Raw genomic sequence first — 25,148 nt, 5'->3', positions numbered from 1 at the left:
CAGCAGAGATGGATCAAAAAAATTTAATGAAAGGAGGTGGAATTTTAGATAAATTTTTTAATTATTTTTTATTTTATAAAAATAATTTAGACATTATATATAGTTATTGATTAGTTTTTTAAAAGATTTATCAATATATATTTTAAAAAATTATAATTTTTTTTATTTTTAGTATGACAATTATATAAAAAAATATAATAATATTAATAATTTATGATGTGTTTAGTTAAAAAATTATCACATATCTTATTAATTAAAATTAATTTTTTTAAAAATTTTAAAAAATTTAAAAATAAATTATAAATTATTAATTCTGTAAAAAATTATATTATTCTTATAAAATATCTTTATAAATTTTTTTTAACAATATAAATTTATTAGAAGAAAAATGATCTTTATAAATTTTTTTAACAATATAAATTTATTAGAAGAAAAATAAGTATTTTTATAAGAAAAGAATATCTAAAATACACAATGTGATTATTAAAATATAACTACGTAAGTCATTATTAATATTTTATATAATAATATAAATATTAAATATATTAATATTAAATAATAAATAATTTTTTTAAATAAATATAGAAATGATTATATAAAAATTAATTTAAAAGATACATTATAATATTAAATTAGTTAAATAAAAAATATTAATAAATTAAATAATGGGCAAATCACTATATTAAGCCAAGGAGAGCAAAAAATTACATAAATCCGCCAAACCAAAAATTATTTCATGAATCAACCGATACACATTTCTATATAGTTCGAATTAAGTTGTTTCGAACTTGATTTACATGTAATTCGAATCAACTTGATTCGAATTAGTGGGAATTCGAATCAAGTTGATTCGAATTACACACATACAATAATTCGAATCAGGTTGATTCGAATTACACTCTGATTTATCAAAAAAATTAATAATTTATTAAAAAATTTATTAAAAAAATAATAATTTAAAATTAAAAAATATATATTTTATTTCATACATTAAAAAAAAGCTAACAAAATATTTAATTACGAGATTTTTTTAAAATATTAATGAGCTATCAATTCGAATTCCATACAATACTCTTTTGTCCATTTTTAACTGTTCATGAATATTTTTTAATAAATTTTTTTAAATTATATGGTGAGATATTACATTATTCAAATTACACATGAGGAAGTTCGAATCGCTCTTATTCGAATTATATGGCGAGCAATTCAAATTCTATACAATACTCTTCTGCCCATTCTTGATAGCTCATAAATATTTTTTAATAAATTTATTTTAACTATACCACAAAAAAATATTTTATTCTATGTAAAATAATTTAAAAATTGGCTTTAAAAATATTAGAAGTACTATAAAAATTTGTAATGTTCTAATGACTTAGGTAAATACATGCATGTACACAAATTTTAAATAAAATACTCTACATAGTCAATAATAATTTAGAAATTAAAAAAATATTTTATTCCATCCAAAATAATTAAAAAATATATTTTATTCTATACAAAATAATTTTAAAAAAATGGCTTAAAAGATGTTATGAGTACTATAAAGTTTATAATATTCTAGTGATTTAGGTAAATACATGATAAAAATATATTTTTTTTAATTTCTAAATTATTATAGACTATGTAGAGTATTTCTTTAATGTCCTAAGTCATTATAAATGTTTATAATACTCCTAACATCTTTTAAGCCATTTTTAAATTATTTTGCATAGAATAAAATATTTTTTTGTGGTATAATTAAAATAAATTTATTAAAAAATATTCATGAACAGTTAAAAATGGACAAAAGAGTATTCTATGGAATTCGAATTGATAGCTCATTAATATTTTAAAAAAAATTTCGTAATTAAATATTTTGTTAGCTTTTTTTTTAATGTATGAAATAAAATATATTTTTTTAATTTTAAATTATTATTTTTTTAATAAATTTTTTAATAAATTATTAATTTTTTTAATAAATCAGGGTGTAATTCGAATCAACCTGATTCGAATTATTGTATGTGTGTAATTCGAATCAAGTTGATTCGAATTAGTGGGTGTGTGCGTTTGTGTATAATTCGAATCAAGTTGATTCGAATTACATGTAAATCAAGTTCGAAATAACTTAATTCGAACTATATAAAAATGTGTATCGGTTGATTCATGAAATAATTTTTGGTTTGGCGGATTTGTGTAATTTTTTGCTCTCCTTGACTTAATATAGTGATTTGCCCTTAAATAATTGAGATATAAATTAATTACATAATAAAAAATAATATATATAAAACTATTAAATTATATAATAATTTTTATTTCTTTAAATACATATCTTATATATAACTATAGTTTTTTAAAATTTTAAAAGGTTGAGGCACTACTTGCTCACCCCTATAGCCCGTCCCTGATCATAACTTCATAACTCTGCCATGCTTTTTTTTAAGTCAAATTTTATACTTTTTCTGTCATCTTTTATTTGATTTATATTTTAAAATTTAATTTTTATACCCTATTATTATAAAATAATTTTTAACTATATTAGATATATATTAAAATTAGTTATCAAAATTAACCATTAATATAAAATATATAATAAAATATAAAATTAAAATAAATTAAATTATATATATATATAAAAATTCATAATAACTAATTTTAATATATAAATAATATTTTTAAATAATTTTATTCAAATAATTAATTGTATGTAATTACATCAACAAAACCAACTAACTTTTATATTTATTTTTAAATTTGATAAAATATTTTTTTATTATCTTTTATCAAAATTAAACTCATCTAAAAAAAACAAAGAGCTTTTACAGATGTAAAAAATAGTACAATAGAAACCATAAAAAGTCAACAATAAAAAAAAAGAAATGGGCATTTCTAAAACTTGAAGAGGATTAAACAAATGCAATTTTCTCGAAGATAGTGAAAAAATTATTAAAACAAGAAAACACAATTATAGAGATCATTTTTGGCCAATATTTTCAATTAGACTTTTTCTGCAGTTTGGTAGTTCAGAATCCTCATGACCATCTTTTCTTGATTACTGGCTAATGTTGAAGCCATATCAGAAATCCTTCTCCACTACCAGCAACAATTCAGAACACTTGACTTAATTTGAAAATATGGGAGATCAAAACAGATAGAAATAAACAAATTAAACTACCATGAAACAGATAAGAAAAGACAGAGTAGAATAAAATTTGCTTCATCTAACTAACCTTGTTTCTCTACATATTTAGATGAAACTTAACTTCCCTGTATATATTACCTGTCAAAAAAGTCCCTATATAATTATATATACGTGACATGCATATTTTATGGGTTACAATACTATGGTGTTTGTAGTGAAAGTTAATGATATTGGTTTCAAAGTCATGTCATGGTAGTTAATTAGTATGTTATTGTTAAGCTTCAGATAAAGATGTTTAAAATATTTTTTTAAAGATATTTTTTATTAATTAAAATTTAACACATATAATTAATTAAAGGTAAAAATTTATGTGCAGTCGATTTTATATAAAGTTGATAGCTGAGAGTCGTTAGATAAAAATTTAGTCAAATTAGTCAAATTATCTAACGGTTCTCGGTTATCAACTTCACGTGAAATTGATTGCACCTGAGTTTCTATCTTAATTAAATCGTATTATTTTTATCAAAATTAGGTCAGATAAATTTATTTAACCAAAAAAATAGTAAATCAAATTTTGAACCGATTAAAATTATTATTATTTAATTTTAAAACTCTAAATTTTAATCTTATAATGACAGAAAAGTAAAGGATTAAAATTTAGAATTTTTAAAATTAATATATATATATATATATATATATATATATATAATAGGAATATTTTAATTATTTTTTTCTATAATAAGAGTATTGTCATTATTTTCTATAAAAAAAATTAATATTAATTTAGATTAGTTCAAGATTTGATTCATTATTTTTTCGGTCAAATTAATTTATTTGACTTAATTTTAACAAAAATAATACGATTTAATCGATTATATATGTTGAATTTTAATTACTAAAAAATATATTTAAAAAAAGATGTTTTAAACTGAGTGGCTCCGTTATTATTAGTAAAAAATGTGGCGGACCAAAATTTTACTTTTATTTTTAAAAATTATTTGCTTAATTTAATGACATCTGTCTTTGTATCAAAATAATATAGAAACAATAATTATTTTCTTAGTATATATATTAAACAACGACAAAAAAGAAGATGCTGAAATCAAATGAAGATCATGACACTTAGCTTCTTGGGGGTGGCTAACGAATTAATGAATTATATATTATTTTTATTGTATGTGATATAAGACCAAAATTTAACAGCTCATAAAATAAGTTAGAGCATTCCTTTTAAGAGTTTCAAGGAGTATAGAAAGGATGTTGATTGTTGAATATATTGTTGAGAAGTTCACATGCTTAAGTTAAAATGGGATACTCCAAATTAATTTAATTTAATTTTTTGAGAAAATAATAATTATTGTTGATGATATTAAATTATGAATGATAGAGGATTATATCACAGCATAGCCACGTGGTTTGGCAAACAGAATGATAGGGATTTAAGAGGATACTTATCATGGGATGTTGTTGACCTTGAAAAAGAAAAGACAGATTGTCATGGGTTCAAGACATACTATGTAATAGTTAAACACTAAAATATATTTTTTTTTTACAAAACATCACAGACATTTTATACTGTTACTATAATAATATAAAACACTAAAAATAATTAAGAAAAAATATAAAGAGACAATGGTCTAAGCGTATAATGTGTATAATGGAGGTTTAGAAAATATTAAAGATATGACAATTAGTGTTACATTGTTCTGTCAGGTTACGCTTTTGGGATGAGTGGGTTCATGACATAGTATTAGGGTTCTAGATCCGAAAGGTCAAGAATACGATCATTGGTGAATTACTTTTGGAATGAGTGGGTTCATGACATGGTATTAAGGGTTCTAGATCCGAAAGGTCAAGAATATAATCCTTGGTGAACCCCAAAATCAGTTTAAATTTTTGGGATGCGTGGTTTTATGACATGAGATGGTTATTATCCCTGATATCTGGATGACTGGATAATATAGGTGATGTTCATTTTATTCATAGTCCAAAAATTTAGCCTATTTTACACATTGTACACTTAGGTCATTGATTCTCTAGCAGTACTCAATAATTAAATATTTTCGTATTTCATATAAAAATTATCCATATGTAAAAAAGTAGCCCCATGTTACATTAAAATAAAAAAGATCTCCATCTCTTCTTTGTGTTGTAATAAAAATCTTGCAATTTTTCAAACGTTGGAGGATGGACATGGAGACATGGAGTTTCCTCTTTTGTTTTTTGGTATCTTGTTATCCACAGTTAATGCTTTCTGTGATTCCATCACACCTTGTCCCTGCAAACAATGAAAAATGTGTGAATGCAAATGCAAAAAGGGATGAAGGGTCACAACCACACACTGGTTGGCAATAGAATTGCCTGAGTTATCCCAATTCTCTCTTTATGTTATTTCGCTTTCCTAGTCCCTTTGTTTCGCCTTCTATAACACAACAATACTGGACTTGTACCAAAGGCCAAACTGTTTTAAATGTGGGACCAGTAACCTAGTTGTGTTTTGAAAAAATATCCTCTTATATTAAAAATTTTTCTGTTTTTAATGTAGTATTGACTGGATTAAGTGATTAACACCTGTGGTAAAAAGCTTTAAAGCTTATCTCATAAAATGTATGTGAATTTAGGCAGTTTGTTTAATAAATGTTTATGTTTGGTTTTTAAAGAAAAGAAAAAGACGTTACTAAAGAAATGATAGATTAATATACAAAATTTATGTACTACTAAGACACTAAAACATAAAAATATATGGATTTTTTATCTATGCTAATTTTTGTAAGGACATCATTCGCATAGAGATGGCAAAAACTAGTTTCTGTAACTACTGTACAGGAGGATGTGACATATGCCTAGTGCTTTATATTTGTTTTTAATTAATTGAAGTATTCAATCGCTTAATTGTATTCATGAAATTGGTTCAGTTGGTTCTAACAGGTTTTTCTATTCTTATATAAAAGAAACAAAATTTTTAACGAATTCAATAATAATTTTTTTTATTAGAGTCAACTGAATCAATTCCATAAATACAATTAAGTGGTTGATTACTCTAATTAATTATTAAAAACAAATCTAAACTAGTAGTAATAGAGTTACAATGATGCAATGCACAAGTGAAACAAAAAAAAAAAGACTCTACTTACAAGCAAGAATTGACAGTCACATAGTAGTTAGGATCATTTCTTGGATTTGGATTGTTGCTTTGGCGAACAACGATAGAAGTGCAGTGTTGATTAGAGATAGCGAGAAGAAAATAGAGATAGCATTGATTTTTATATTTTGCATTGTGTTTAATTATCAAACTAATTTTAAAAAAATTCTCACTATATTAATAGATAATTTGTTATTTTATTTATTTATTTATTTTTTTTTTTGAGTAAGAAAACACCTTCGGCTAATCGGCTTCGTCCTTCGACCTTTGTTTTGAGGGGGGAGGTTTTTTTTTTTGTTTTAAAACCGGTTTGCTGCTAAACCGGATATACCAGAACAGGACCGGATTCAAGACTTTTTTATGCCAGTTTTTATATAAAAAATTTTATGATTTTAATTTTTAAATTTATTTATTATGTATTTATTGAAATAAAAAATTTAAAAACTTCTACTCTTAGGCTTAGTTTGATAAAACTTTTTGGGTAATAGCAATGAGATTCTCCAATATCATGCTAAGAATAGTTAGGATTTCCAGAAGAAGATGCTATTCGTTTGATGAGAAATAAAAAGGAATATCACTATACTTCGATTCTGCTCTTCGAAAAGGAACATCGGCTCTAACAATTTCGTCTCCGTCTATCAAAACAAATGGAAATGTCTTCGTTTTAGATGATCTTTTTCTATTTCTTCTATATGGTAGGGTTAAAACTAAAAAAAGATTTCCCCCTTCTCTATGTTTTCTCACGTTTTCAATAAAACCCTCTTTAAGAGAGAAAATGGATTCTCTCCATTTTTTCTAACACTTGAGAGAATAAAGTGTGATCTCTCACCTTTAATTCTATAAGTGGGACCAAAATTAAATAAGAGAGAGAACAATGAAAGGTGAGATCCTCCACTGGACACCATCCAGTTTTTTCTCCACTGGAGAGGATCCACTCCCCTTTAAGAGGTGTCTGTACTTTTTAAAAGCACAAGCACATCATTTTGCGTTTAGTAAATTAAAAAGTCAAGTGCTTGTGCTTGCCGCTTTTAAAAGTTAAGGGTACTTTTGAAAACACCTAATCGGGAGCTTTTCAAAACTGACTTGTGCTTATCAAATTTTATTTATTTTCCGGCACATATTTTCCGCTATTATATTACCATTGAAATCCTCGTATATTTCTAACTTTTCATCCTAACCTTCACAAATTCTAACACAATCTTCATATATTTTTTTTATTTTTCAACCTAATCTTCACAAATTTCAATACAAATACATCTCTATCACATATTAGGAATGAACTTCTATCTATTTATATTATTTTTTTGTGCATTATTTTTGTATTTTTTCAGTAGATCTATGATGTTTGTTTGTTTTTTATCTATTCTTTGAAATGTGAAGAGGTTGACTTGGTTTATAAAAATCAATCATAAAATTTTCCTTGCATGAACATTAGTCAAATTTATAATAACAACATGTATATACATATGTAAATACATATATATAATCATAAGAGTAGTTTATTTGAAATATATGTCTCATTTTTTGTGATCTGTACAAGTGAGCCAATATATAAAATAATTTTTTATTTTAAAATTATTTTATTTTAAAATATTATATAAAATTTTAAAGAATTTGAAAAAAGAAATTATTCTTCGTTATAAACATGTTTATTATAATTTTTTAAGTTTTAAAAGTTATTTTACCAAACACAATTATGGTGCTTGTGCTTATTAAAAGTCATTCTTAATTTGATTTTACCAAACTCAAAAATAGACAGCTTTTTAAGCTACTTTCAAAAAGTAAAAGATTTATCAAACCAAATCTTAGGATTTGTTTGAGTGAGCTTCTAAGAAAATATATTTTTTCGAGTTATCTTTTTTTAAAAGATTTTATGAAAAAATAAAAGTAATTTTATGTTTGGATATCTTATGCAAAAAGATTTTTTTATCTATCAATTATGTTTGAGTATAATAATATAAAAGTACTTTTTTGTTTATTTATTACATGAAAAACATCTTTTTTTTAAGGAAAAAGATTTTTAAAAAATGTAAATTACAACTTCTCAAAAAAAAATATTTTTTTATTTTTCTAACACTTTTACTTTTACTACTAGAAATTTATCGAATGCGCTAAAAAATAAAAAAATATTTTTTTAATAAAATTTTTTTATTAAAATAATGGCGCTTAATAAACACTTAGTATATTAACATGTGTTGGCAAAATTCAAAAAAAATTATATGGATTTAACTGTATAATCTATCAAAATCAAGATACATTTTTAAAATTGTTAAAAATTTATAAATAAATAAAATAAAAAGAAAAAGGGGAAATTCCAAAACGGCAACCCTAGCGTTTCCCTCTCAGTCTCGTGGCTCTTCTGCTTCTGCTCCCGCCGTGGGCTCCGAGAACGCCGCCTTACCTGTCCGATTCGCCCTTGCCTAAGCGGGCTGCTTCAATGTCGAGCTCTCGCGCCTGTGCGGAGTGTAACAAAACCTCGTTTTCCCGTGACGATATAACTGGCCAGCTGGCATGTTCTACTTGCGGTGCCATCCAACCGTTCGATCAATTCGACGCCCAAATCGGCGGAATCACCGGCATTCAGGGCACCTTCATCAGACTTGGAACCACCGGTTCAGGTAGTGTCTACACTTACAAAGAAAGGAAACACTTTGCTGCCAATAGTTTAATTGACGAGTTAACTTCTAGGTTAGGCTTAGGTTCCAAGAGCAATGAGATTCGATCCATGATTTCTGATATCACTGAGGGTGAGTTTGGGCAAGGCAATTGGTTTTCCGTTTTGATTGGCTCCTGTGCTTATGTTGTTATGCGAAAGGATGATCGACCTTTGCCCATGGCGGAAGTTGCCTCTGCTGTTGGGTGTGATGTCTATGAGCTTGGCAGGATGATTCTTCGTGTTGTTGATTTTTTGGATTTGAGGTCTGATTTTCCTGAGTTTGATATAGTGCATTCGTTGGAAAGGACTCTCAAGAATTCACATTGTTTTGAAGATGTTGATGGCAGTAAGCTGGACACGATGAAGAAGCAGGGTGTGTTCTTGATACAGTGTGCCGTGAAGTGGTTCTTGAGTACGGGGCGCAGGCCGCTTCCTTTGGTGGTTGCGGTTTTGGTTTTCGTGGCAGAGTTGAATCAAGTTGAGGTGAGGATTGAGGAATTAGCTACGGAGGTTCATGCTGCGGTTTCCACTTGTCGAGCTAGGTACAAGGAGCTCCTCGAGACACTGGTGAAGGCTGCGCAAGTGTTGCCATGGGGAAAGGATGTTACTACCAAGAACATAGTTAAGAATGCGCCATTTTTGATTCAATACATGGAGAAGAAGTCCATGGCAAGACCAGGGGAAAAGAGGAAGAGTCTTGATGAGCTTGGTTTGAATATGGAGGATGTGATTAAGGAGTGTTTGAGACAAAATAATGCGTACACTGAATCCAGGACTGGTGGCACAAGCTCCCAAAACGATTCTCAGTATTTTTCAACGCAAAGTGATGTTGAGAGACCTGGTATTGAGGATGTGGATAGGATGGAGATTTCACCTGAATGTTTGTCCATGATGTATAGGGAATTTCTGAATGAGAATCCTTCTGCTTATAATTCAAGAAGTGGTGAAAATGCTCATAAAAGGAGTACGTTCAAATTTGATATTCGGGATTGCTGGGAGTGGTGGGAGGGAAAATCAGAGCTGAGCAAAAAGCTTCTACTCAAACAATTACTAGAGAAGGATGTTGGAGTGGATACAATGCCACCATCTTTTGTTGCTGGGCAGGTGAAATGTCGAATGAGGCGGGAAAGGATCAATGCTGCTAAATTGCGGATAGAAAAAATTATGCACCCCTTAGATGCCAATGGTACTGTTAATGGCATGGTTGATCCTGAGAAAAAAAGCAAGAAGAGAAGAGGAATGGTAGTTGATGATGTTGATTGGGAAGACTTAATCATTGAGACCCTTATTATTCATGGAGTAAAGGAGGAGGAAATTGAGAAGGGCCATTACAATACTTTACTGGATCTCCATGTGTTTAACTCCGGCACTGTATGAAAGGTTTAATGTAGGACATTTGTGGAATTCATGAGAAACCTTGGGTCTGCTGCCATTTTATCACCCCTCTTGTTGAAAATCGTCAATTATTATATGACAGAGCATATATCATTTTCCTCCAATTTTGTAATAGAGTTTAGGGTATAAAGACATTCTATTCTATTGATTTTATACAATCATGTATACCTGTTATTTTGGATTTGCTTTCAAGATAGTGCAATTCAAACTACAGCTACATCTTATTTTTCCATTTTATAGTCAGTTCTACCTTGTTTATATCTAATAGAGCATCTTGTTTATTGTTAGCATGTGATTTGTGACTGATGAAGTGATGATCATTGTTGTTATATGGGATGCTTAAGTATAAGTATAGGGAGTTAACTAAGCTAGATTCTAAGCACAGAAAGAGACATAGTCAAAGCTAGAATTTTGACAAATATGTACAGCATCAAGTACTATGAACTAATTCACTATATTCTTCTACTTCTGCAGTTTTTCATCATATTCAAAAACAAGTTTAGTTTATCATCGTGATGATAATTTGTTACAGTTTATTTGTCCTCTAGTTTCCCTGGCTTGATGGCTGGTTCGGTTAACAAGAGGACTGTGTCTCTTTGATGTTGTTTTCGGAGAGAACGAAGAGAGTGGCGCTGGCCAACTGAGAGGGGTTTAGATTGACAATAGAATCGGCCTCAGTTATCCCAATTTTAAATACTTATAATATCTAAATTCTGAACGATAGGGGGGCTAAAACAGAAAAAATGGAAAAAAGAGGGACTAAAAATCAATATTAAAAGTTTAAAAAGACAAACTCAAAATAAATTTATATTTATATGATAAGAAGTATAAATAGATGTTAAATTTTATTACAATAGAATTTATTTCTTTAGTGGAGGCCAATAAGTCAATAACATTGCATGTTCAGCAGCTGCCCCTCCCAGCTGCCTGGTATAAAGGCATTCCAGGACACTGCATTATTGCTTGTAAAATGGATAAAAAGTTTTAATGAAAGTCTCCTTTTCCATCTTTTGAGGGCTTCAATTGAACTTTGTTACCCTAGAAAAGATTATCTGATTATGTCAATAAAAGTAAAGAGCAGCTTTTTTGAAGAAGCATAAAGATGAATTTCCCTCATGATTCAGATAGACCATAGCTTATAATAAAAAATTAAGAAAAACGAATCTAGTATACGAATTGAAAGTGTAGGGCATGCTACCAATAATTGTCTTGATTCTTGAATATTCTGTTTTATTATTATTATTATCTTTTTGTTGCCACTTAAGTTTGAATTTTATGGAAATTATCGCAGCTAGCTAGTCACCACGACCCCAATCTAGTAGTGGTGTTGGAAAACTTGATAAATATGAGATAAAATTTATAAAGCTGTAGAAAGAGAAAGCTGAATCTAATTTAGATGAGGAAAGGGTTGTTCTACAAGGAAAGTATTTGCATATTTTTTATTCTTTATAATATATATAATGCATGATAAAAAAAAAACATTATCAATCATCCATTCTTTACTTTTTGTTGTTTGCTAAGGAAGAAGGCAAATTTTACTTCACGTGAAGAAAATGACATCTATGGAGTTAATACTCAAAATGATTCCTGAAATTTGACCTCCAACTCAATTTAGCCCTTGAATTACCAATTGACTCAAATTATACCCTAAAATTTTAAGACGTGGCTCAAGTTGGCCCTTCCATCTATTTCCGTCACCAAAAAGTTGACGTGGCACATGTAATTGACACCTGGCAGCCTCAACGGTTGTCTGTGGTGAAATTCTTGTATGCAACAATTTAGCCTCCAATAATTTGAAAAAAAAAAATCCTGCATAAGTCTTCTTATTAGACTTCACTTCTTCCTTTATAAACCTTGTACAATTCAACTTCACCCCCTCCACTATGCCTCGAATCCCTCCTACCTTTTCTGTCACCACCACCATCTTCTTCACCATAACCACCATTTTCTTCTTCACACCCATCTCTCCTCTGCCTTTCATATCTATCCTTATCCTTATCCCTACCCCTATCGTTCTCTCTATCCCTTCCCCTTCTCCTAGAATCCCCTTTTTCATCATCATAATCATCATTATCTTTATCTCTATCTCTATTCCTATCTCTATGCCTTTCATCTCTATCATATTTATCATACCTGTCCCTTCTATCTCTTCTATCCCTTCTATCTCTATCTCTTCCTCTGTGCCCATCTTCACCGTGTATTTCTCTGTCTCTATCACCATGTTTCTCTTTGGCTTCAGCTTCAATCTCCTTCTGCAGCTCCTTAACCCTATCTCTATCATCTGCAATAGTTAGTGCCTTGAACTTCCCCTTCAAACCACCACCATCCTGCTTCGAACCCTTGACGTCGCTGTTCCCAGAACCCTTCTTCAAAGGGAGAATAGCGTGAATTATCGTGAGAAGTGTACGGACAAATTGGGAAGCTTGTGGAGTTCTCCACCGCCCTGGCTCTGATGAAGAACCGAAGCATGAATGACGAATTGGGAATTAGCGTGGATTCGTTGAGTTTCCTGAGGTTTAGTTGTTGCTCCTGCTCCCCAACTCACTAGAAACGACTATGATTTGGGAGAAATGGGGGTTGCCAGGGTTTTTTTTTTAATTATTGGGGGCTAAATTGATGCATACAAGAATTTCACCACGTCAGACAACTGTTGAGGCTACCAGGTGTCAACTACATGTGCCACGTCAGTTTTCCAGTGACGGAAATAGACGGAAGGGCCAACTTGAGCCACGTCTTAAAATTTCATGGTACAATTTGAGTCAATTAGTAATTCGAGGGCTAAATTGAGTTGGAGGTCAAATTTCAAAAGTGATTTTGAGTATTAACTCGACATCTATGATAAAGATAGATGCATATAGAAGAGAGTACCCTTAGATCTAATACTTCTAATTTTTGTAGTGATATTCTATAGCTTTTTTTGCGTACTTGGACATTGATGGTGAAGAGGATGGCTTTGGAAATATGAAGGAAGACAAGGGTAGTTTGGGAAGTGAGGAGAAAAATATTAGATGCATCATTTGTTATTAGATTTATGGTAAACTCCTGTATGTGTCATCTATCTTTAGTTCTTTACCGTAGATCTCATTTTCTTCATGTGACGATAGAATGTCATCTTCACCATGGCTAACACCTTCCTTTTATTTTATTTTATTTTGTTTTGTTTAATTTTTTTATATTAAGTTTAAATATAATAAATAAAAACAAGCAATTGATAAGGATTAAGGAGTCTACATAAAACATGCAAGTAATCTCCACTGTGGAGCATATACAGATTGCAAACCAATGTATCAGATGAATGTGGTTTCCACAATTTGAGAATATATCTTGCTATGTTTACATGTGAGCAATGCCAAAAGAAAATCAACAAATGCTCATCACATTAGACAATCCAGCAAATGATGGTGTATCTTAATTAATTGCAACAGTTAATACACAAAAGTGCTGGGAAATTGCACTGAGCGAAAGGTACTTTGGAAGAAAAAGGAGGAGAAAACAAATTCAATTAGCATGTACATTATTGAGAAGAAAAACTGCTATCATATCAAAATCTGTGTTATAAAACTTACATCACAAACACAATCATGCCTTATTGCCTTATAACTTAAATAATAACCAAGTCTATCCAAGATATCAATTCCCTTCAACAGAACAGAACTATGAGAGACTCAGTCGTGAAACTTGTATTAGCAATGGCTAAAGCATATCGTAACCGTTACCTTTGATTTTTGTCCCTCGGGTCTCAGTTCAGGCTTCAAAAGTTGTATTTCGTTAATTGAGCATGACACTTCTGACAGCAACTTCCCATAATGTCGTCTTAATCTTACTAAGGTAGCTGATTGCTTAACATCCGCAATGCATGACTCATAACACAAGTCAATGCTAGACTACTAGGTAAGAATGAATATCTTCAAAAATTCAGCTTAACCATAAATGGAGAAGGCTGAGAGAGCATCCACTAACTCTATAAAGCTTTTTATTTTCCCTTCCAATTTCAACGATCCAAAGCTATCTACCAACACTATTATGAGCACAGCAGAAAATGTGATGCATAGCATTTCAAATACGGTGCAGAACTTACAAGCATCAATTAGTCTCTGGAACAATTTCACTGACATCTATATCTGCTATGTTCTCCTTCCCAAATAGTGTAAAATGTACAGTGGCCTGCATGGAGAAGGGTCATCGAGTCAATATAGTGAAGGGAAGGAAAACAAATCAGGTAATTTCGTAACCAGGTAATTCAATACATTATTTAAGGGATCAGACTTTCACAGCCATATTTTATTTTATTTTTTGAGTTTACAAAGAATCCAACAAATTTAGCTTGAGAAATTGTGGCTGCCTATCCTAGCATAGGTTTCGTATGTCGTCAGGACTTGAATTCAAGACCATTGAGAAGGGATAAGCCTGTTTACCACTTGATCATGTAAATCCTAATATGGATTGTGGGAGGGTTTGGTACAAGAGTAAAAATACTAGTGAAAAATTCAGGGATTTCTTTTGAAATCAATTTCCATGCACTGACCCTCAGTCAATGAAATTACAAGGTGCCAAAGCAGCATTATGCCCACTATAATACCTATTCACAATGATTTGTCACATTCACGCAACTTAACAGGCCTACAACCTGATGTTAATGTATAGAAATTACTCTTGAGTGTTTTAAGGAAGCATCTCACCATTTGGGTTTTGCGATTCAGCTTCTTGAGAGTGCCGGTAAAACCTGAAAATGTTCCAGATACAACCCTAACAGTAGAACCTGGAACAAAGAGCTTGCTATCTGGAACACTGAGCTGGTCAGAAGTTTTTCTGGATCGTCTTTTAGGCTTAGACTCAACAGAAGCATCAGAAACTTCATCAGGTTCTAACTCCGTATTGGGAATCCCAGAGTTTTGAACTGCACCACGCTCTTGTTCCTCAAATGCTTGATCAGCTTTTTCTTGTTCTTCTTTTGCCTGCCTGAAGACTGTTTTGATATCTTCATCAGCAACCGGCCTTGGTCTGTTAATCTGTCTCTTTCTGCAAATGTTTGAGAAACTTAGTTTCCATTTAAGCTGAACATAGAATAAATTATATAATAGTTTTTTTTTATTCTGAAATCATGTAGGCTATTCAGCAGCAACTTATTTCAACAGAGCTTAAGCAGGTATTAGTTTTATATAATCCACCACCATAGTGCTCTATTGAAAATCATTTTTGTGTTTATATTTATATTTAAATCTCTTTTAATAATTTCTAAGATTTTCATCGGTTACCCTTTACCTCTAGCTAGTAGTTACAGGACTATCCTTCATCTAATCCACTATCCTAGTTGGAGCATCTAAACGACCATACCATTTAAGACGAAATTCTATCATCTATCTTATATACATCTTTTCTAATTCTATCCACTCTAGTGTATCCAGCTTTCCATCTGATCATTATGCAAACCAATGGAAGCAAGAAAGAAATATCACTCAAAATATTACTCATCTGAAGTTGAAATCTAGACAGATCATCCTTTGAAATTTAGAATCAATTTATTGATTGAGGAAAAGAGAAAAAAAAATATAGCAATTAGGTATGATAATTCTAAACAACAACCAAGATGTGCAGATAAGCGGTGCATTCAATACAAACACAAGATGCTTACATGCTTCCAACCCTGGAACCAAGGAAACCTCCAATGCCATCAACCTCTCTTATATAGTCATGCAGCTCCTTGTTCAGTACACATCGCAAAAAAATGCATCCTGGGAACAGGGGTTTTGGTTTTTCAGACAGGGAACCATTTTTCAACCTCTTTTTCTCATTGACAGATGGAATGTATACCTGAAACCAAACATTATACCATCCTGAGAAGCAAAAAAATATCATAAGGAAGTCATTTCTTATATATATATATATATATATATATATATATATATATATATATATATATGTATGTATTTCTCAGTACATTTTGTCTTTCCATTCATCAACCAGCAATGTTGTTTAGGGCTTAATACTGTACAAGAATTCCACCCTAGCCAAAATAATAACAAATTAACAAGATCTTTTAGCTACACAAAAATTCAATTAGCCAAAAAATTATTGATACTACTACTAAACCTTCTCCTTCCTTTGAGGAGAGAAACTTCTACACAAACTAAGTTAATCTAAATGATAGTTGTCATTCCTTAATGAATCATTTTGGCTATGTCAGGCTTTATTCAAGTTATGTCTTGCCAGCTTCTGGTTTTGTAAGGTATGATAGTTTCCTAAAAGTCATTTTGATAGAAAGTGAAAGACTTTCATTTCTCTAGAAATCATTGTAGAGGCAAGAATTCAATTTAATTGTGGAAAACCAAACATGATGGGAAAAATCAATCATGGGGAGAGGGCAATTGATTCTACTGCAGCAAAAGGTTTTCCAAACATGCATGTATTGGTAAAATATAACATATTCAAATGAAGGAAAATGGCTATCACAAGTCACAAAGATTTTTAAAACAATATCTACAATCAAACCATAATATCAATTTTGTTTTCAATAGTTTCCCTTATAAGTTTTCTTGGTCCCCTTCCTCTTACTATAAGATCACCATCAATTTAATGTATGCTTGGAAGGGAAGGGGCAGACAAAATCAATTCTAAGGGGGTAGTTGATTTCGCCTATGCGATATCATGTCTGGATTTCACAACTTAATAAAAAAAAGTGAGAAATGAAAATGCATTACTTTCACTCAGAAATCAAATCACTTTCATTTAAACTACTAAATATCTAAACATAAATTAATTTACATCAATCAAGGTCAATTATTCAAAAGCAAAACCAAACACAACTGTACTACTCCTTTTACTCATGTTTCAACAGGCTTTTTCCGCAGAAACTAAGTGCTGAACCTTCCAAGGATATACCCTATTGTCTTATCATCTTATCCGCAATAGATGCCAACTATCCCAATTTTCTCTTGAATCCATGTACTAAATATTCTGTTTAATTTATCCACTTATTCACACAAACTAATAATTAAATTTCCTAGAAATGAATCCAAGTTAACCCATTCCTGATTTCCCTACACCTATCCACCCAATGCAGTTGAAATTCTCTACGAAATTCACAACCCTAAAAACCAAAAACAAATATTTCACACAAAGCTAAAATACAAGAAGAAGAAATAACAATAATAAGATACTAGTAATAATTACGAAGGAAAAAGAGAAAGAACCTTGAATTCCTTGTCAGGGAAGTTTCTAGCGAGGGAGCGAGCTAGAAGTTCGGCAGTGTAGTGAGCCTTAACGCGAGAAACTCGAAGGACCCACCACTGGGGACCTAAATCAGCGAGGTTATCGAGGTTAAGCTGCTCGGTCCATGACTTCTTCTCCTTCTTCTTCTTCTTGATGAAGCTCTCTTCCACCTCTTCCTTCCAGTTGTAGACGTTGTTCTCCCTTCGCGAGTTCCTCAGGCGCCTTCTCTCTCTGGCTGTGAGGAGCTCTTGCGTGGGAGAAGGAGAAGAAGGAGAAGGAGTGGGTGATGAAGAAGCGTGGATTGAGAGGTTGAAGGGGGTTCTGGGTTGGTGGAGGGTGAAGGAGGAGGTTGAGTTCCACGGAAATGGAAGGGGAAGAGGAAGAGGAAGAGGAAGAGGAAGAAGGACGAGACCTCTCATCTTTCTTACCAGTAACGATGCTGGCTACTCTACATTAATCATCTGTTATCCTTTTTGCTGCTTCTTATTTTTGAGAAAAAAAAAATATGTATCGATAAATCAAAATCAGTCACTATATAATTTTATATTTTAATATATATTTTATATTAATAATTAATTTTAATATATATTTAATATGATCAATTTTTACCCATTACTCTCAAGTGGTTAACTTTTGTTTACTAGTTTTATTGTTAGAGTATCTGGAGGATTTGTTGGTTTTTTCAAAATTTTTAAATTCGTTATATTTTGAATATTTATGTGAAATTAATAATTAAAAATTATTAAATAATTTAATAAATTTAACTAAATTATAATTTAATAATTATCAATGAATTATAATTCAAATAATATAGTTTTTTATATTCATCTAAAAAGTCGTATTCGAATCTTCTTATCTTTAATAAAAAAAAATCTAATAATTTTAATTATTAATTTTATATAAAAAATATTTGTATATAAATTTTTATTATATTTAATTTTTTAAATTTAAAATTTTATTATATTACATTTATATTTATTTTAAATTTTTATTTTTAATACTTTAGTAAAATGTAAATTCGTAAAAGAATATAAAATTTTTTTCCAAATTTCTCCTTTTACACTATAAATTTTAATACAACTTTTTAAAAGCGTTATTTAAAGAAAAGGACATCTTTATCTTTAGAATTTGATTTTGATTTTTTACACCAAATAATTTCATTAAAATTTTTTTATCGTGAATGATTGAAATTTTTTTGGAAACATAAAACAATTTTAAAATTGACTTTTGTTCAATGTTTTATATATAAATTTTAAATATATCTAATTTTTAAAAATAATTAAATAAAAAAATTATTCACTATAAAAAAAATTATTTATTACTTATAAAAAATCTGATTTTTTTATTATTTTTATTACGCTTTTTAAATCACGTCACTATACAGGAGATTTGAACCGGTAACTGCTTAACTAGTTTTTGGTTTGCCGTTTAGCGCTAAAACGACCAAAACCAATTTTCAAAACCCATGTCCCGCGTAGCTTCCCTTCAAAACGCACCGAGTCTCAGATGAGAAACTCTTATCACTCATAACACTTGTTCTTCCTCTTCAGCAAAACAAAATTACAATGGGAAAGCAAGCCAGTTCCAAGCCAAGAAGGCCAGACTCGTTGCGGAAGGGGAAGGTCACTCCGATCCAAATCGCCTTCATCGTCGACCGCTATCTCTGCGACAACAACTACTCCGAAACGCGAACCGCCTTCCGAAACGAAACCTCCTCCCTCCTCACCAATTCCCCTATTCACGAGGTAAATTGACTAGATTCGTTTCTTTTCCACACCGTTATCATCAAACTTAATGAGTTAGTTCTGTTAGTTAGTTACTCTAACAGAATTTCAGCTCTCGTTTTTCTAACTGTAACGTTTATCTTTTAGTGCCTGTTTGGTCAATTTCATTTTCGATTGAAACATTTCTCGTTAACTAGTCCAATTAGATGATTCGATGACACTATTAAGATAGTAAGTGATCTAGTCAAATGTGTTATGTTGATGTGAAAATTTATGATTAAATGTGTGTGTGAATCCAATTTAGACTGAGATTGAATACAAACTAAATCCTGTTTTATTCGATATTGTTGTGTTCTTGCCTTCTTGGTTAGGCACCGAAGAGTTTGTTGAGTTTGGGAGAGATGCTGGATGAGTATGTATGCCTGAAGGAGCAGAAGGTGATGGTGGAACAGGAGAGGGTGCTTGTCGAGCAAGAGAAGAATCGTGTTCAGATGCTGTTGAACGGTATACAGAATGTTATGAACGCTTTCAATGCTACTACTAGTAGCCGGAGCATTGTTGCACCTAGTAACAGAACTCCTCCTCCAGGTAGAGGCCTGTGTTCTTGATCAATCAGTTGATGGACTCTGGTGATAACTGAATTTTATAGTTCTAATCAGTAGTAAAAGTATATGCATGACTAGGTCATATGAAATTTTCACAATAGAATATCTATTCTATTTTGTTAATAATGGTTTCTAGACACATCTATCATAAAGGAGACTGAAGAACTCTGGTTGACTTATTAGTATGGTAATCATTAACTTACGTTTCCCCTTCTCATTAGGCTTGGTCCCAATTTATTGTTATACTATTTGACATGACAAAGCTAAGAATGGTTATTGATTGTCTCTAATGTGTTTGAAAGCACCTTTTAGGATTAGATTTCACTTTCAGAGGTATTTTGGCCTATAAACTTGTTATGAGGTGTGAAATGATGTATTGGTGTTTCTTTGTGACTTGGTTCTTGTTAGGCGTGTCTACTACTATGCAAAATGCATCAAATGTACATTCACTTCCTCAGCCTATCAACACCAATACAGAGTCTGCAAACTTCTCAATGCCAGTGTTGAATCTATCTGATAGGAAGAGGAAAGATACAATAGCCGTGGACGAGTCTTCTGCCGCAAAGAAATCTCGTGGAAAATTATCCAACAGGAGAATTCCTTTCCAAGGTATAATATTATCCTTGCTCTTCTTTTTTCTGATTAAGTATCTACTGATCTTTCATAAATCCTCAGTGCCAGGTCAAAACACACTTCCACAATCAGATACTTCTGCTATCACTAACCAAGTAGCTTCTCAGCCTTCTACACACCATCCATCAACTAGGAACAGCGTGCTGAGCGAATCGCAAGTTCAAGGATCCACCGTCTCCAAATGCTTGTTTAATCAGCCTTCAGCTTCTGTTCCCACAACCACTTCACCAGCTCCAAAGACACCTAGCATAACAACTTCCTCTCACGGTAATACACATATATCCCCTCCTGATATTCCCCCGACTTTGAATTGCAATGAGGAGGCTGCACCCTCATGTTATGCTGTAATATCAACCAAGAGAATTATGGTTAGCCCTACAAAACAAATGGCTTATATAAAGAGTAGTCAATGCATTTCTCCTGTGAAGAGAGGTACTTCAGACAAGGCAAGTAACAAGAGGGATCATGTAAGAAGCAGGTTGGACTTCGGTGCCTCTGGTTCGGAACTGCCTATATGTTCTACATCCGATTCGACGAAGGATGTTGACTTGTTTGACATTGACATAGATGCCTTGGGAACGGATTTTTCATTCACTGAAATGTTAAATGATTTTGAAGGCATTGATTTTTCTTGCAATCCAGCATCAATGAGTTATAAGGATAATGCTTCAGGGTAGTATTTCTTTTTAATGCAGCAAGTCTCTCTTTATTAGTTCTATTTTTTGAAAATAATTGTCAATTTGAACGAAGTTCTGCATGAAAAAATTAGTATCTCCACCTATCCGCATAATAGATTGTCCAAAAGAATTGATTCTTTAAGTATTATTTTGTCCAAATTGATAGTTACTTGAAACGGAAGTGTCTTAATCCAGTGCTTTGATATGACTTTTATCATTATTTAAACAGGTCACCTCCAGAATGCAAGGGTAATCAAGTGATATCTGAAAGATCAACAGTGGGAGAAGTATCTGGGGAAGAAATGAATGTACCGGGTAATGAAAAAATGAACAACCCAGTTTGTATCTTAACAATATCTGACCTAAACTTCAATTTACCGAGAACCTTTCACTTTTGCAGGCTCTGACAATTGTTTGAATACAATGATATCTGTCACAAAATGCATAAAGATTTCAACCCCCGGTAAATTCATTCTTCAGTTGTTCCATTATCATTTTTTTTCTTCTACATTCTGTTCAAAGATCTAAATATACTGGCTCATTCTATATTATACTTTCAGTAAAAAGTCGCCAGGGCTCTTTAGATCAGTAGAGTTCTTAAAGGGTGTGTATCCGAGTTAAGAGTTCGGAAGAGTAATTCCATCATTTTCTCTCCGGTATGAAGTATATGGCATAGAAATTGAATTGGTACCTGACTTTGCTGCTGGAGATGCTTGCTTTTACTTTACTATACCAATAAAGAAAGAAACAACACCCCCACGGTTACACTTGACATAGGGTGTTAAACAGTTAAAAGTCATTCATTGTTCATTATAGCTTTTATCATACTGTTAGTGTTAGGTTACCATGGGAGGTTGCAACAATAAGAATTCTTAGCCGCTGTAGATAGCTTTCGTTCTCCCACCTTTTTTGGTGTATCAAATGATTACATATTTACATTTTTGTTGGATTTAGTTAGATGTTAAACAAGGTAAAACTGTGTGTAAAAACATCTAAGCTGGCATTGTGTAGACTTATAGAATGTTAATCTTGATTCTATTTCTTGTATTGTCTAAACCATGAAAATAATAATGAATAAGTATCCTATTTTTATTTGAAAAACTCCATATTTTCAAATGGTTATACACCATTAGTACTTGATAAAGTGATGCTTATGACTTCGAAACCACTGGACATTTCATAATTCTTCCTTTCCATATTATCCAAGGATGTATAAAATTATGATATAGTGCGGAAAAAAAGAAACTAAAGGACTATAATTGTTGTGTGGGATTTATTTGGTTGAGATTTTATTTTATTTTTTTATTTGTTTTCAGAATCTTTAAAAAAAATAGTAAAAAGTAGGAAGTGAAAATGTGAAATATTATTTTTACTATTTTATTTCTTTTTCACAAATTTCTAAAACCAAAAGCACTGAATTGAAATCAAAATAGACAATAAATTTTAAGGCCAATAAAGTTTAGCTCAGTCCCTTTTCAATTTTATAAGAAGACACGAGTTACAGAATGAATATGTTGAAATGGGTTATTAACATCAGCAAAATTCCGTTGTAGTCTAGGTGGTTAGGATACTCGGCTCTCACCCGAGAGACCCGGGTTCAAGTCCCGGCAACGGAATATTGTTTTACCTTTTTTGAGATTTTTTAATGCTGTTTCGGCTTTTGTTGTCTTTTGGCTTTTTTGAGATTTTTTAATGCTGTTTCGGCTTTTGTTGTCTTTTGGCTTTCGTCAAATTTTTTAATGCTGTTTCGGCTTTTGTTGTCTTTTGGCTTTCGTCCTAACTCGTAATTTGTTGGTATTTTGGTTTGAAAGGCCAGTCAAAATCCAACAATATATTTTTCTACAATTTTCGGCCTCAAATTTTACAATCACATAATTAATTAAGTTAAACCAATAATAATTAATTATTTCGCTAAAATAATTAAATTTTAATTAGGTGACATTTGATCATGTAGAATTTTTATTACACGTTGATGCAATCATCACACTACCTTTTTTGAGATTTTTTAATGCTGTGTTCGACTTTTGTTGTCTTTTGACTTTTTTGAGATTTTTTAATGTTGTTTCGGCTTTTGTTGTCTTTTGGTTTTCGTCCTAACTCGTAATTTGTTGGTATTTTGGTTTGAAAGGCCAGTCAAAATCCAACAATATATTTTTCTATAATTTTCGGCCTCAAATTTTACAATCACATAATTAATTAAGTTAAACCAATAATAATTAATTATTTCGCTAAAATAATTAAATTTTAATTAGGTGACATTTGATCATGTAGAATTTTTATTACACGTTGATGCAATCATCACACTATCATTTGGTTATTGCAATTGACTCTGATTTTTAAATAAGCATTTAGTCTTTTTAAAAATTAATTAAAAGAATATTTTAGTATTCTTAAATAAATAAAGTTTAAATATCTATTTTTGAATATAATTACACAATCTGAAACTTAGAAATTTTTTTAGTATTTTTAAAATTAATTTTAAAAAGGTTATTTTTAATCTTTTTAAAATAAACTGAAATTTCTAATTTTTATAGGGATAAACAACTTTAATCACGCATGAGTATTTTAATCTTTCAAAAATTTTTTTAAAATGTTACTTTTGTCATTTTAAAAATTGACAAAAATAATATTTTAGCCTTTTAAATTAAATTAAATTCACATTTCTAATTTATTATGATAACACAATCAACTAGTCTTAATCCTAAAATGGTATTTTAGTAATTTTAAAATGTTTCTATAAGGATATTTTATTCTTTTTAAAATTAACTAAAAATATATTCTACTACTTTTAAAATTAAAATTAAAATTTTAATATAATTAAACAAGTTTAATCTTTAAAAGATATTTTAATTTTTTTAATATTAAATTCTAACACCTTCTCTTTAGACATTTTCAAGTATTAATTTAATAAATTTTTCATTTTTTTCTATAAAACTATCAAAAGTCTCAAACATTTTTTAATCCATCTAATCCAAGTTGAAAAGCTCTACAAAGATGCACTCTATACATATGTATTCCATTTTATCAATTAAAAATTCCTTATTGAGATATAAAGTAACTAATAATCTCGTAGTTTATTTTTTCATTCGTACTACATCTTTTTTATTTTTTGAGTAAAGTATCGTTTTTGTCCCCAACATTTGGGGTAAGTTCTATCTGTGTCCCTAACGTTTAAATCGTTCTATTTATATCCTTAACGTTTATAAAAGTGATTCAATGTTATCCTATTATCAATTATACTAACAAATTAAATTATATTTTTCAATTATTCTCACTTGGATGTATTCATTTTCAATTAGGTCTCACTTGGATGTGTTCGATTATAATATTATATCCACTATTTATGTTTAGATTCAATTATGTCTCTAGAAAAATGAATTATGTAAATGTTGTAGGAATTAGTTTCAACATTTGATGAACTATTTTTCGGAGTAGATCATCGATTTTATCCCAGACATTTGTATTCTAACTTCAAAAAGAGATTTTTAAAACTCAAACTAAAACTTTCATGATGTGTAATTGACGGCAGGATAACATTGAATCACTTTTACAAACGTTAGGGATATAAATAGGACGATTTAAACGTTAGGGACACAAATAAAATTTACCCCAAACGTTTGGGACAAAAACGATACTTTACTCTTTTTTCCTGCATGTATTGAACTTAGCAAGCTAGGTCGGTTATTTTATAAACACTGCCAAATTGAATCAAGTTGGGCGGCTGGCAAAACTTAAGTCACAAGAAAAGAATATTTGGCTGAAAAATAGTTTTAACATCTTTAATTAATGTATTGATATATAGTGCTTGTTAAACTTACTTATTTATAACTAAGATAATAGTATTTTTTGAATAGTATTATACCATATGTCACTTGACTTTTCTACTTTACAGTCATTCAAACTCCAAATTAGCCTGTACAAGGACAAACCTTCCTTTTATCATTTTCTACTTTTTCTTGATCCTGTCCATTTCAATATTCTATATA

At 30.4% G+C, this 25,148-nt stretch overlaps 3 protein-coding genes and 1 non-coding gene across 4 annotated transcripts; 3 read left to right on the top strand and 1 right to left on the bottom strand.

The window, feature by feature from the left end:
• Positions 1–8,583: 8,583 nt before the first annotated feature.
• LOC130960803 (plant-specific TFIIB-related protein PTF2) lies at positions 8,584–10,683 on the top strand. Its single transcript, XM_057886265.1, has one exon. It carries the CDS (start codon positions 8,701–8,703, stop codon positions 10,294–10,296), a length of 1,596 nt encoding a protein of 531 aa, XP_057742248.1. The 5' UTR covers positions 8,584–8,700; the 3' UTR covers positions 10,297–10,683.
• A 2,996-nt stretch (positions 10,684–13,679) lies between these two features.
• LOC130960522 (uncharacterized) lies at positions 13,680–17,970 on the bottom strand. The gene is made up of 4 exons (XM_057885937.1): positions 17,505–17,970; positions 15,947–16,125; positions 14,994–15,333; positions 13,680–14,478 (listed from the first exon to the last, which is right to left on the bottom strand). Exons 1-4 carry the CDS (start codon positions 17,940–17,942, stop codon positions 14,398–14,400), a joined length of 1,038 nt encoding a protein of 345 aa, XP_057741920.1. The 5' UTR covers positions 17,943–17,970; the 3' UTR covers positions 13,680–14,397.
• A 1,082-nt stretch (positions 17,971–19,052) lies between these two features.
• On the top strand, positions 19,053–22,162 carry LOC130963700 (uncharacterized). Its single transcript, XM_057889801.1, has 7 exons — positions 19,053–19,268; positions 19,619–19,835; positions 20,261–20,461; positions 20,528–21,158; positions 21,392–21,477; positions 21,563–21,625; positions 21,723–22,162. The coding sequence occupies exons 1-7, from the start codon at positions 19,089–19,091 to the stop codon at positions 21,752–21,754; spliced, it is 1,410 nt and encodes a 469-aa protein (XP_057745784.1). The 5' UTR covers positions 19,053–19,088; the 3' UTR covers positions 21,755–22,162.
• A 543-nt stretch (positions 22,163–22,705) lies between these two features.
• TRNAE-CUC (transfer RNA glutamic acid (anticodon CUC)) lies at positions 22,706–22,778 on the top strand. The gene has a single exon. It is a non-coding gene; the product is annotated as a tRNA-Glu (tRNA).
• The last annotated feature ends 2,370 nt before the right edge of the window (positions 22,779–25,148 follow it).

Source organism: Arachis stenosperma, chromosome 2 (assembly GCF_014773155.1).
Source record: "Arachis stenosperma cultivar V10309 chromosome 2, arast.V10309.gnm1.PFL2, whole genome shotgun sequence".
Taxonomy (NCBI): domain Eukaryota; kingdom Viridiplantae; phylum Streptophyta; class Magnoliopsida; order Fabales; family Fabaceae; genus Arachis; species Arachis stenosperma.
Note: the sequence above shows the minus strand (reverse complement) of the source record. Positions and strands in the feature narration are given on the sequence as shown.